Source organism: Silurus aristotelis (assembly GCF_946808225.1).
Source record: "Silurus aristotelis genome assembly, chromosome: 18".
Lineage (NCBI taxonomy): Eukaryota > Metazoa > Chordata > Actinopteri > Siluriformes > Siluridae > Silurus > Silurus aristotelis.
The window spans coordinates 12,858,764-12,871,795 of NC_139591.1; the positions used below are offsets into that span (position 1 = coordinate 12,858,764).

General features: G+C 38.7%; 1 protein-coding gene across 6 annotated transcripts in view; it reads left to right on the forward strand.

Moving 5' to 3' along the window:
* The window catches only part of ttc28 (tetratricopeptide repeat domain 28), a 235,723-nt gene that overhangs the window by 185,708 nt on the left and 36,983 nt on the right, over positions 1–13,032 (forward strand). For all 6 annotated transcript variants that reach the window (XM_083569228.1, XM_083569229.1, XM_083569230.1 and 3 more), the window contains one exon: positions 9,333–9,840. In XM_083569228.1, coding sequence (XP_083425354.1) covers positions 9,333–9,840 — 508 coding nt within the window. The remainder of the gene's footprint in view (positions 1–9,332; positions 9,841–13,032) is intronic.

Below are 13,032 nucleotides of genomic sequence, written 5' to 3' on the forward strand. Positions count from 1 at the left end.
CACTTCAACATTGATGACTTTGCCAGTGGTGTGTGTGTGTGTGTGTGTGTGTGTGTGTTTAAGAGGAATGAGAGCGGAGATGATGATTCATGCTTGCCCAAGAAAAACAGCAGGGTCTTCCAGCAGGCTTTTAGACACGAGTATCCCACCAGGGAGCACACTGTTTATTCAAAGAGCACATTGACCAGAGAAACTGAGCATGAACCTTTACGTGTGTGTGACAAAGAGAGCATTGGCAAACGTAAAAGAAGAGACTAAAAAAATAAGTAAATCAGTTTTTTTAAGTCTTTTTTTCTCCTCAGTTTTCCAGTATCCTGAATTTGTCTGTAAATTCTGACCAAAAAAAAGACAAAATATGTAAATACACACCATTATGTAGCATTTTGTAATGAAAAAAAGGCTTGTGGACACCTGAACATAAGATTCATATGTGCTTTTTGAACATCTTATTCCACAGTTTGCTGTTATAATAACCTCCACACTTCAAGATCTTCCTCTAGATCTTGGAGTGTGCTTGTGGAAATTTGTGCTATATGTAGGGTGAGGAGGTTTGGGGTGCAGTCAGCATTCCAATTCATCCCAAAGGTGTTCAGTGGGGTTGAGGTCAGAGCTCAATAGCAGGCCACTCAGGATCTTGCACTCCAACCCAATTACTAAACCATGTCTTCATGGATCTTACTTTGTTGAACGGGTTTGGGTCTCTTTATTCAAGTGAAGAGCATCCAGAGACATCCCATAAAATTGTGTGCCTCCAACTTTGTGGTAACAGTTTGGGTAAGAACTACATATGGCTGGAAAAGTCAGATGTCTCAATACTTATGTCCATGGAGTATATGTATAAACCAAGATTTAACCATGTCTATAAGAACTTTTAGACAGATTTTTCCTTGGACAGCAGTTGACCTTTTATCAATTCCTCATGGGGCAAAACTGAAGTAAAACTGCATGTGGCCTGGTCCTGTATTTCACACTATAACAACAAGCCTTTGCTTTTAGAGGCTGTTTTCTTGTGACATGACCCAGTAGTTTTTCGATGGAGTGTGTCGCCGTGACGTTTTCTCAAGGAAAGACAGCAGGCCACGTGAGAACTGACCTGCGTCTGTCTTTGCAGCCCATGAGATTAAGTCTAATTTATCAAGAAGGAAGCATGAAGCATGAAAGTTATGTCTGTGAAACTGCATTTTAATGTACAGCGAATGTTAAAGTCTCACACCCAAGAATTGCTTTTATCTCACTATTATTTAAAGATAAAGCTCATAGGAAATCAAACGGTTATGGTAATCTGGGTTTTCTTTCATCAGGTCACGTGCTAGATGTCTTGTTCATATTATTATTTTTTTATATCTTTTATTGTGTCCCAAAGCTATTTTTCCGTTCTTTAACACTTTATCTCCTAACATCATCATTGCTACTGCTCTCAGTCTACTGAAAATAAATAAATAAATAAATAAAAGAAAAAAATGTTCCATTCTAATTAAATGATAAAGTCAAACTGTTAGTGCACATTTGAACCTAATCTACACTGTCTGGACAAATGTATTAAACAGTGGCGGACAGTAAGGAAGTAAATGTAATTTGTTACTGAACTTAAGTATTTCCGTTTGGGGAGACTTTTATTTAAATTTTACTACATTCCAAATCTATAACTTTTTACTCAACTACATTTCGCAAAATCAGTCGTTCCTTTTTATTTATGAGTGGATATAAACGTAACTGGTCAGGCACGCAGCAAGCCACCAATCAGGGTCGAGCACGCTCTCTGTTTTAAACTTGCCATAATTGCCGCTTGGCACAGTGGCGGATTTAGGCATAGGCAACATGGGCAGCCGCCCAGGGCGGCACGGGAAATCCAGGAAAAAAAATTATAAATAAATACAGATATTTAATTTTGTTGTTGTATTTTACCGCTCATTTGCATGGTCGTGTCAACTATTATATCATGTCACGGTCAATAAACCTGGTGCGCACCCACTGCCCGGAGGAGTTCCCTCACTCATACACTCATAAAGGAGAGATGGGGGTTGGGGGACCTCACCTCATCCTTCAGGGTTTCCTGTGGGAGAGCTGACAGAACATGGAGTGACGTCACGTCAGAAAGGAGAGCTGAATCCTAATTAAAATTATGGATGACAAAAAAAGGTCTTAATCCTCAAGAGCCCAATTCAGAAAGAAGTAGGGGGGAAACGTGCAAAAGATAAAGGTGTGTATGCAGCTCTATCACGCATCTTGTTATAAAGATAGTATAGGCTAATGCATTTAGTGAAATAGGCTAAAACTTGTAAATCACTTAGGTTATGCAGTGTTGCCTGCTGTGCTTTTATGCATAGAATAACATTTCTTTTAGCTTGCATAACGTAATTTATAGTATGTAGTTTATCATAATGTTTGTAGCTTGCAACAAAGCAATTACAGCCTAACTAGTCTAGTTGGATTGAAGTGAGGTGATGTCATGAAGGTTTTTTTGTGATTGTACTGAATAGGTCCTGAACTGAGGTCAGTAAGAGGAATCTCAAGTGCATCTTAAAAGGCTCATTTAAAAGATATGTATAATAAGGATATAGATGTTGTATGTATCTTATGGCTACATTTAGTCAAGGTGTTGTAGGGTTCTAGGATCTGACGGTTTTATCAATTGTACACAATTACATGTGTATTTAATTGTGCAATAAATACATTTAAGATGATATTTCTACATGAAATCAAGCTTTTAGAAATGTGTCCAAATTTGCGGACTGCTCTGAGAATATGTTTTGCTCCTCCAGTGACAGTAGCTGAAGCAGAGAGAAGACGTTGGGTCTTGGCATGGTTCACCCAGGGCATCATTCAAACTAGAACCACCTTTGCCGGTTGGTGGTATCTACTTAGCACAAACGTACAGTTCAGCGTCAGTTCAACAGCAAGCAGAACATTTTGAGAGGAATAAATGATGGAAGAAACTCCAGACTCTAAGTTGCCACAGCACCCATGACCTTATTTGCGAGATTCTATTGAATAGTTGAAAAGAAGGTTTTAATAATAATTTTAAAGTATCAGTGTTTGACACATTAATATCATTCTATCAATAGATTGGTGTGCTAAGAGTAACATTAGAGTCTTTTCACATAAACTGAGTTGATTAAGCAAAGAGTCTTGTGATAAAAATGATAATAGTAGCATTATAGCCATAATAAATCATAGTACTTTGGATACTTAAGTTCAATTGAAAGAAAATACCTTTGGGATGTATTGAAACGCTGAATGCACCCTAGGCCTCTTGACCCTACATCAGTACCTGACTTTACTTATACCCATGTAGCTGAATGAGCATAAACCTTCATAAACAATCACACTCCAAAATCTAGGGCACCATCATCCCAGAAGAGTGGATGTTATGAGAGCAGCAAATAGCGCTTAAATGATGAATGGGATTTCATTTGATGCTTTTTTGCATCAAAAAGCACATACAAATCTTATGGTCTTTTTATTGTCTGTTATTTTATATTTTTCAGTGATAAAATTTCGATTGACATGTTTCACCGTAGCCCTATCAATCCATCGCTGGCTTTTATTAAGGTTCAGACCTGCAGCACTTACCTTTGACCTTAAAATTAGAGCAACTCTGAGAGCAGAACAAAGCTTTTCTGCAGCACCGAAAGCCATTCGAGCAGACTCAAAGAGAGAGGGTAGGGGTGAAAGCATCGTCTGTTTCATTCTATAGAAAACCCGACAGTCCCGGTGGCACTGTGTCAAGAAGACGGGCAATTCACTGCCAGCGCAGACACACATGTGCCTGCTCATTCACACATACACACACACACACACCTTCAAGCAGCTGACTTGAGGAAACAAGGAAAGCGGGTGTTAAATCCGCCTTTATCGAAAATTGGCTCTCCCAGTTAACCGCTCTTGACAAATCCAGTCAGGTTTCCACGGTAACCAGTCCACAGATCTACAACCGTAGGCATTGTGGAAAATGGAGTAGTTGATCAGGGAAAGATAGAAAAACAGCAGCAAACTCTACAACAAACAAACAATCCAATCAGAATGAATGACATTTATTTCGGTTTTATTTGTGAAGCACTTTAACAATAGACATTGCCACAAAACAGCTTTGGATGTTGATTTAGATCTTAATGAGCAAGCCAGTGGCAACAATGGCAAGAAAATCTCCTTGAGATGGCATGAGGAAGAAACCTTATTCTCTTCTGGGTGACACCAGGGATTATAAATCATTGTAGTGTAGAAAATTAAAATGCATGTGATACTTGTCATGTCAGGGTGCAACATAATGATATGATCTCTTTCTATTTCTGTAACTATATGTCTTTATTTACTGTCTCTGTATTTGGATTAGGATTTGAACGAGGAAGTTGGTTTCAACCAAATGTTGACAAATGTTTGTGGACACCTGATCATAAGATCTGTATGTTCTGTTTGAACATCCCATGCCATATTTAGTCCCCATTAATTGTTACAATAACAACCGTAGCTCTTTTGGGAAGGTGTTCCATTAGATTTTGGAGTGTGGTTGTGGTGATTTGTGCTCATTCTGCTCACAAATTAGTAAAGTCAGGTCCTGATTTTATAAGATCTTCCACTCCAACCCATGTAAATCAGCTTGGGTGTCATGCTGTAACAGGTTTGGGTCTTCTAGTCCAAGCAGTGATGGACATAGTACACAAAGCATGTACTTAAGTTAAAGTAGAGATACACTCGGTAAAATATTACTCCAGTAAATGTAAAAGTGCTCCCTTTAAACTTTCACCTAAGTAAAAATACAAAAGTATTTGCCTTCAGATGTACTCAAGTATCCAAATTACTATAATAATTATGAATATAATGCTCCTATTATTATTTTTGTCAAAAAGTCTCGTGTTTAAACAACCCAGTTTATGTGAAAAGACTGTGTTACTCTTAACACACCAGTCTATTAATAAAATGATATTAATGAGTCAAACACTGATTGATATCTAATAAATTATCATGAGCCCAAAATGTTTTTTTTTTGTTTTTTTTTTATTCAATTCAATTCAATTCAATTAAATTCAATTCAGTTCTTTTTTTTTTTTTTTTGTATAGCACTTTTAACAATGAACATTGCCTTATACAATTGTGTCCCTTCAACTTTGTGGAACCAGCCATATATTTTCTAGCTATATATGAAAAGAACCCCATATAGCTAGGAAGGTCTGCTGTACTATAGAAATCAAAACATTTGCTTTTATAGTTTTATAGTGGAGCCTGTAAGGCAGTCTTTAGCTTAGACTACTGACACTAGGACCAAATATTTCATTTCATTTCATTTTATTTATTTGACAGGGACAATGCAACATACATAGTGTCAAAGCAAGCTTGTCACTGAAATGCTACATAAAAAGTTTATAGCAAATGCTAATTTTCAACTCCTGTCCCTGGTTGGGCTCTAAACACAGTACAATTTACATACTAAACTACTTCAATTTAAACAAATAACATGATATGGACAATTCCCGTCCCTAGTCATACTCAATAAAATTTACCCATGAGATTTACCCGTAAAGTTTACATACACATATATCATATACAACTCTTACCTACTAGTTAAAAATGAGTGCACCTTTGGTTTGTCTTTAACCAGTTTTTTAGCCTGGAAGTAAACAAATTAAAGTCCAGTATAGTCTTAATGTCAGATGGTAATGAGTTCCAGAGTTTGGAGCTCTTCACAGAGAAGGTAGTCTGACCAAAACTGGTCCTACAGTATGGGATTTTACAATCATGATTTGTAAAACTCCTAGTGACTCGAATGCTGCCCTGTCTCTCAATAAATGAACTTAATGGCTCAGGTACTAAATGATTAATGCACTTGTAAATTAATTTAAGAAAGCAAAAATTGCTAAAACTCTCAAAATTCATTAAATTATATTTCTTAAAAATGGTACAGTGATGGTGTCGAATTGGTTTTTTGTCCATAATTTTTATTGCTCTGTTGTATACAGAACGTATGCATTTGGTTGCAGTAGGAGTGGCTTGAGCCCATGCTGTCATGCAGTACGATATATGAGAAAAGATCATAGCATGCATGTACAGCAGGGCTGCCTGGTGCGGTATAAAACTTCTAATTAATTTAAAACAATTGAGATTACTTTGTATTGTTTTTAAAATGTTCTTTATGTGCTTATCAAATTTCAGTTGAGGATCTAAAACCAATCCTAGATATTTGAATTCTGTAACTGGATTAATTTCTGTATTTTGTATATTAATATTAAATCTACCTTTTAAATCGAGTTTTTTAATGGAAAAGCACATAGAAACTGTTTTTGTGAGATTTAAAACTAGTTGATTTTGGATGAGCCATTGTTGGATGTCAAACATACTAGTAGACAATACAGCTGCAGCCTGCTCAGGTGACTTAGCGGGTGCATAAATAACTGCATCATCCGCATAAAGCTGACATCTGGCATCAGAGCAGTGCAGGGGCAAGTCATTTATAAAAAGACTAAACAGCATGGGGCCAAGTATAGTACCCTGCGGAATGCCCATTTTTATGTTTGAGAGTGTGGATATGTTTTGATCAACTTTAACACACTGTACTCTAGACTGGAGGTAAGATGTAAACCGCAACACTGCCTCATTTGAAAAATTTTAATGTAACATTTTAGATAAAAGCAAACTATGATTGACCATATCAAATGCCTTTTTAAGGTCAATAAATACAGCCCCCATCACATTACCCTTGTCCAGGGACTTTTTTACTTTTTCAATTAAACAGCAGTTTGCTATTTCTGTTGAATAACCTGGTCTAAACCCAAACTGGTAAGGATGGAGTAGCTGTCTGGCACATACAACTTTTTCAATAATTTTAGATAAGACTGGTAAAATCGATATAGGGCGATAGTTACTCATTGAGTCTTGGCTACCACTTTTGAACACAGGAATAATTATAGCTTGTTTCCATGCACTGGGAAATGTACTGTTTCTGATAGAAAGATTAACAAGGTGGGTCAATGGTTTGACAAGGACATCCTTATACTTTTTAAGAAAACAACTGTTCATCCTAAAAATGTCATCAGACTTAGAATTTGGAAGTTTATTAATTATTTCTGCAACTTTTATATCCGACACCTCTTTAATATAAAAGGAATCTGTTGAGGTTGTTCTCAATGGATAATTGAGATGATTGACAAGCTGGAATTCTTTTGTTAGTTCTTCAACAGATTGTAAAAAATATGAATTAAATTCATCAGCCATAGTGGCACAATCGGTTATACAATTTCCATTAATGTTAAGTTCTGTAATCTTTTTATGTTTATTTGATTTATTAGTCAGATTATTTAAATGCCTCCAAAGTGAATTATTGTTGCCTTTAGCACTATCAATTAAATGAGTGTAATATGTCACTTTTGCTTTTCGCAGCTCAGATACAACCTTGTTCCTAAAACTTCTGTAAGTCAGGAGATCGGTATTAAGTTTAGATCTTAAAGATGTTTTCAGAGCTAAATCTCGTTTTTTCATAAGGTTACGTATTTCATTATTTATCCAGGGCACCGTGAAATCTTTTTGTTTAGGTTTTATTTGCTTTGTACATTTTTCCATTAGATTTGTAATAGATGTGGTCATAAAATTACAACACTCCTCTACATCATCTAGTGTCATAATTAGTTCCCAGTTTATATTTGTAAGCTCTTTTTCAAATTGCATAATTCTACTTTTAGGAATAATAAACTGTATTTTTTCATGAACAGGTTTACCAAAGTACTGCATTCATTGTGTGCCTCCAGTTTATATCAGTTTCAAATTAATTTTTTGTTTCCAAACATTTTCTTGTGTTTGGTTACATCCCTGGTGTGGTAAATAGATTATTTAGCATGCCCAGGTTGTGAATCACAGTCCTGTGATGAGCAAATCTGCATTGCATTTTATAGTTTTAAATTACATTCCACTCCATGTAGACCAAAGCACTACACACATTCGACTGTTTTTCCAGCTCTAACAGTCCAACTAATTATCAACTTCTTTCACAAGCTTAATCAGAGCTCTGAAAACACAATGCAGTTTTGCAGACGGCAGCTGGCCTCGCAATACTTGAGGGCAGATTTTCATTTCCTTGGTTCTTTCGCGAGCCCTCACTGAAATTCTGAAAGATAGTAGAAGCACGTCTCTGTTGGGATAATTGTTTCATCTCTGGCTGAACTGCTTAAAAATCGAATGGTGTTCATTCATTGGTGCTGAGAGACAAAACCCTTAATCAAGTCTTGCAAAAAATCTAGTAATAGTAGGTCAAGATGATTGTGCTTAGAAGACATACACAGACGCTTCACTAGTTCAAGACTGCCAGAAGGGCCTGGATGACTGAAAATCTTCACAGACATCATCTTGCAGTAGCATAGATAGGTTATCAATGACCAATACAAGCTTGTGATGGAGGATAATTGCTTTGAATCTTGCCGTCTCTCTAAACCGAGAGCTTCTGGAAGCCTTTATGTCTGCTGGTAATTGGTTCCAGGCAGCACCCATAGATTGGTACTGAGCAAGACTAAGGTTAGCATAGCATCCAGCTTCAGAATTAGCATGCTTAGTCAACCCAGCATGGGGAGCGGACAGTGGAGAGGATGTTCCCCCTGAGGTTTTTTGTGTCTCAGGTGTTTTCTGTTGATATTACCACAGTGCATCGAAAGCAATGATTTCTGATAGGTGTCTTCGATGGAGCTTCTTATATGGAAAAGAAACATAGATCAGATTTACCGGAGGCACTGATAGACTGAGTTGATGTAATATCAGCTGATAACAGAGGACAAAAACAACAAACAGATAACCGTAGCATTTTTTTATTTTTATTTTTTGTCGTGATAAGCATTCCCCATCTCAACAACCCGCCTCCCAAACCCTTCTGGCACACAAAGCCTGACTGTGTGAGCTTTGGGAACAACCACATTCTGTAGGGCATTTAGCACCTTGTGTAGTGTGTGTGTGTGTGTGTGTGTGTGTGTGTGTGTGTGTGTGCCTGTCTAATGACCTTCTTGGCTCTTGAGAATCGAAATTGAATTAAAGGCTCTACACTGTGTGAAGCTCAGCCTTGCAGACAACAGTGCTGCTGCAGCTCCCACTAGAGAGGATGTGGCCTGCACAAACGAATAATAGGCTTCCATGAAGCGTAGCTATCCAGCAGACATGCCTGGTCTCATCAGATCTGTTGGGATGAGGAGCAGGAGATCAGTTTTATGGGAGTGTTGTGCATGTTTTGCAATGGGCATTTTCTGTAAAAAAAAAAGAAAAAAGGCGGTTGAGGGTAAATGAATGTAGTCATAATAAGAATAATAAGAGTTAAAAATGTGTGCTGAGTTGCCATTACTTAATTACTGTTTCTTCATTTTTAGGCAGCGTCATCTGCTCTCAGCAGCCTGGGCCACGTCTACACAGCCATTGGTGATTACCCTAACTCACTAGCTAGCCACAAACAGTGTGCCCTCCTGGCCAAGCAGCGCAAGGACCAGCTAGCGGAGGCGCGTGAGCTAGGCAATATGGGCGCCGTCTACATCGCCATGGGAGACTTCTCCAGCGCCGTACAGTGCCACGAGCAGCACCTGGACATCGCCAAGGTGCAGAGTGACAAGCGCGAGGAATCACGCGCCTACAGTAACCTGGGTAGCGCCTACCACTACCGGCGTGACTTTGACAAAGCTGCCTCGTATCACGCACGTGTTCTGGAGCTGGCACAGGAGCTTCAGGAGCGTGCTATTGAAATGAGAGCGTACGCCGGTTTGGGCCACGCTGCCCGCTGCATGCAGGACCTGGAGCGCGCCAAGCAGTACCATGAGCAGCAGCTGAGTATCGCTGAAGGCCTGAAAGACCGTGCCGCAGAGGGACGCGCCTCCTCTAACTTGGGTAAGAGCAAACATAAGAAAATAATTATTCTGAATGTTTTACATTTTTTGGGCTGTTCGATTGCAACCCTGAACTCATTAAAAAAATCCCCAATAGACCCAAGTGCACTCAAGATTTCAGTGAACACCCACCAAGTGCAACCCCAGACCTTTTTCTGCTGCACCCACTGCAACCCTTTTCACACATCACCTTTGTGATTTGTATTAGCATGTACAAAATGTAAGCGCAGGACAAATGGAGCCCATCAGCCTCCTGTGTTTCCGAGCTCTTTCTATCCTTCACTCTGATTCCTAGCGCATTTCGAATACTTTCTCCCGGCCTGACAACAGCTCCATCAATTTGATCTGATGGCATGCATGCGCTCCCAAATGAATAGATCAACACTCGAAAGAAAAATGTTCCTATCGAAAAGCAAGCGCAGGCTGCAGGGGGAGTGACACGAGCTTGATCCAGAATGACTGCAAGTCAATTGTTATGTAAATATGTGCTGTGAGTGTAAAAAATAAATAAATAAATAAATAAAAACAGAAGGGAAAATCTGTTGTATGCTGCCTTTTTAGTATGATCATTTATAATGCAATACCTATATTGGTTTGTAGGGCAGCTGAATTTGCTTATATGTGATATATGCTTGCTATTAAAATCTGCCACAGGAAGCGGTTTTGAGACCTCGTGTACTGACATTAGGGCTTTTTCTGATAGCACATTAGGCTACAGTTGCAATGAAAGAGTTTTGCGTGTTAAGTAAATTTGTAGTGGGTTGTCTCATTCAGTCGCTGTGTTTCTACATTACCCATCATCCCACTTATGCCATTTTAACTAAACTAAAGAAATAGGATTTTGGAACAGGCAACACTTTCCCTCTGTTTGGCCTCGTTCTCTCTCCACATGCCGTGCGCTCAAAACTTTATTGATCTAGAACTGTCAATAGTGGTGCGCTGGGAAAGAATGGCAGCACTTATAAAATTAATGATCACATGCTGTGCCTAGAGCTTGGCTGCTCGGCAACAGTAATGAACAGATCGATCGAGGCGTCCGGGGTAAGATTTAGTTGAGGAGAATAAAAGCAAAATATTTATTGACGTAGCAGCGAGAGTTGCTTGAAAAGAAACGAAACCCCTCCAGGTGCTATTATTTGCTCGAGTATACCATTTCAGTGTATGTACACGAGCTGTGGACTGTACACGTGTATGAAATGTAATTCCCAAACATTACTGACACGTCAAACCACTGTTTATAAATGGAACTCCTTTCCACAGTGACCTCAAGGCACTGCTAGTTTCTTGGTTTATCTCTAAAGCTCTAACATTAGCTACTCGAAGGGTAGGAACTCCTATTTGCTCTGTCAGGTAGGGAATATGAGAAAGCTGCCTCCTTGTTCTATAACCACTCATGTTTTATTCAGGGATGGTTTGGGTTTAGTGGGATAAGCGATATCCAATCCCTGAGTGTGGAGAATTGGATCCCTGTATAGTATTGCTGAGTGGACAGTAACTGGAGGCGGATTGAGAGCCTGCAGGCAACAGACACGCCGTTATCAGCGTCTCCAGGAGGTGAAAGGATGCAGTTTTGATTTGGATTGGTTGGTGGGTTTCATCAGGTTATCTTTTTTCTTTTTTCTTTTTTCTTTTTTTTTTGGTGTCTGTAATGTGCTGTGTACCGGCTCTGATCATATTTGCGTTTTCTACTTTAGCTGATTTTGGCTTTGTGTTCGAGATTGAAATTCAATTCTAATCCAGTCCTTTTAGACCTAGGCCTTCAAGTACATCCAGTACCAGTTAGAAAAGTGAAAATATATTAGATCCTAGTGTAGATAGCATACATTACAGAGCACCAACACACAACAGAGGAGATTGGATTCCATCAACCGCACACTAACAAAAAAAAAATCAAAAATCATCATAACTATTAGAAGATCCCAGTAAACCACAGAACTAGAAACATAACACAATCTGGTGACTCATTCGCATTGTTAAATTTAGGTCAAACAGAAAACAGAAAGCTCCTTCAGGAATGTCAAGAAAGCAGTGTATCCAGTGAGACAGCGCTAACAGTGGTGCTCAGCAGCCATTTCTAATGATTTCCATTTCGTTCTCCATCAGTAGTGAATTCGGAAGTACTTTCTCTGGCATTATAGATTTTATTTCGGTTTTAATGGATGCTAATGTGCCTAGCTAGTTTGTGAATCTACCTACCTTGTAAAACTCCTGGTTCACAGATGCTGTATGCAGAATGCCTGTTTATACAATTCAAGGTCAGTCAATGATACGACTGGTACTCACATGCAATGCCATTGATGTTTCTTGGCCTTACAGGATGTGATGTTTGAAGTAAAGTCTATTAGAAAATTAAGACATAATGACTGTTTTTCGGGGGATTTTCTATATAATATATAATATATTGAATGGTTTAATGGTTAATTGTCCCTGTTCATTTGATTGATCCAAATTCAATACATTTCCTTTTGGATTTTTTACTTTTTGTTTCTAACCATGATGGAGCTGGAGGTAGCAGAGCTGAAGAGCTGTGATTTTTTTCATTGGGAGTGACGAGGATGAACAGGATAAGAAACAAGTTTATTAGGGGGACAGCGCATTAAGGACGTTTTGGGGACAAAGTGAGAGAGGACCGATTGAGATGGTTTGGACATGTGCAGAGGATGGACATGGGGTATATCGGTAGGAGAATGCTGAGGATGGAGCCACCAGGAAGGAGGAAAAGAGGAGGTTTATGGATGTGGTGAGGGAAGACATGCAGGTAGTTGGTGTGAAAGAGGCAGATGTAGAGGACAGGGTGGTATGGAGACGGATGATCCGCTGTGGCGACCCCTAATGGGAGCAGCCGAAAGAAGAAGAAGCAGTTTCTAAACATGATTATAAAAAGGATATTAAATAAATGCTTGGAGATATTAAGCATACATTTATACTACTACTTAATAATATTAATAATAATAATAATAATAAGATAGAGATACAGCCCTTTTTATTTCTCACAAATCACTTGGGTCCCTATCTGCCTCAGATAAAACAAAATATACTTCTTAACATTCTGTCTACACATCATTTACTTCATTCTTCACACACCAGCTATTTCATTCAAATAGTACACGGCAAACAACCCGGTGTTATTGCTGCCGTCTACTGAACACCACCTGATATTGACTCAATTAGTGCAGTCCTCTGTGTTTTCTTC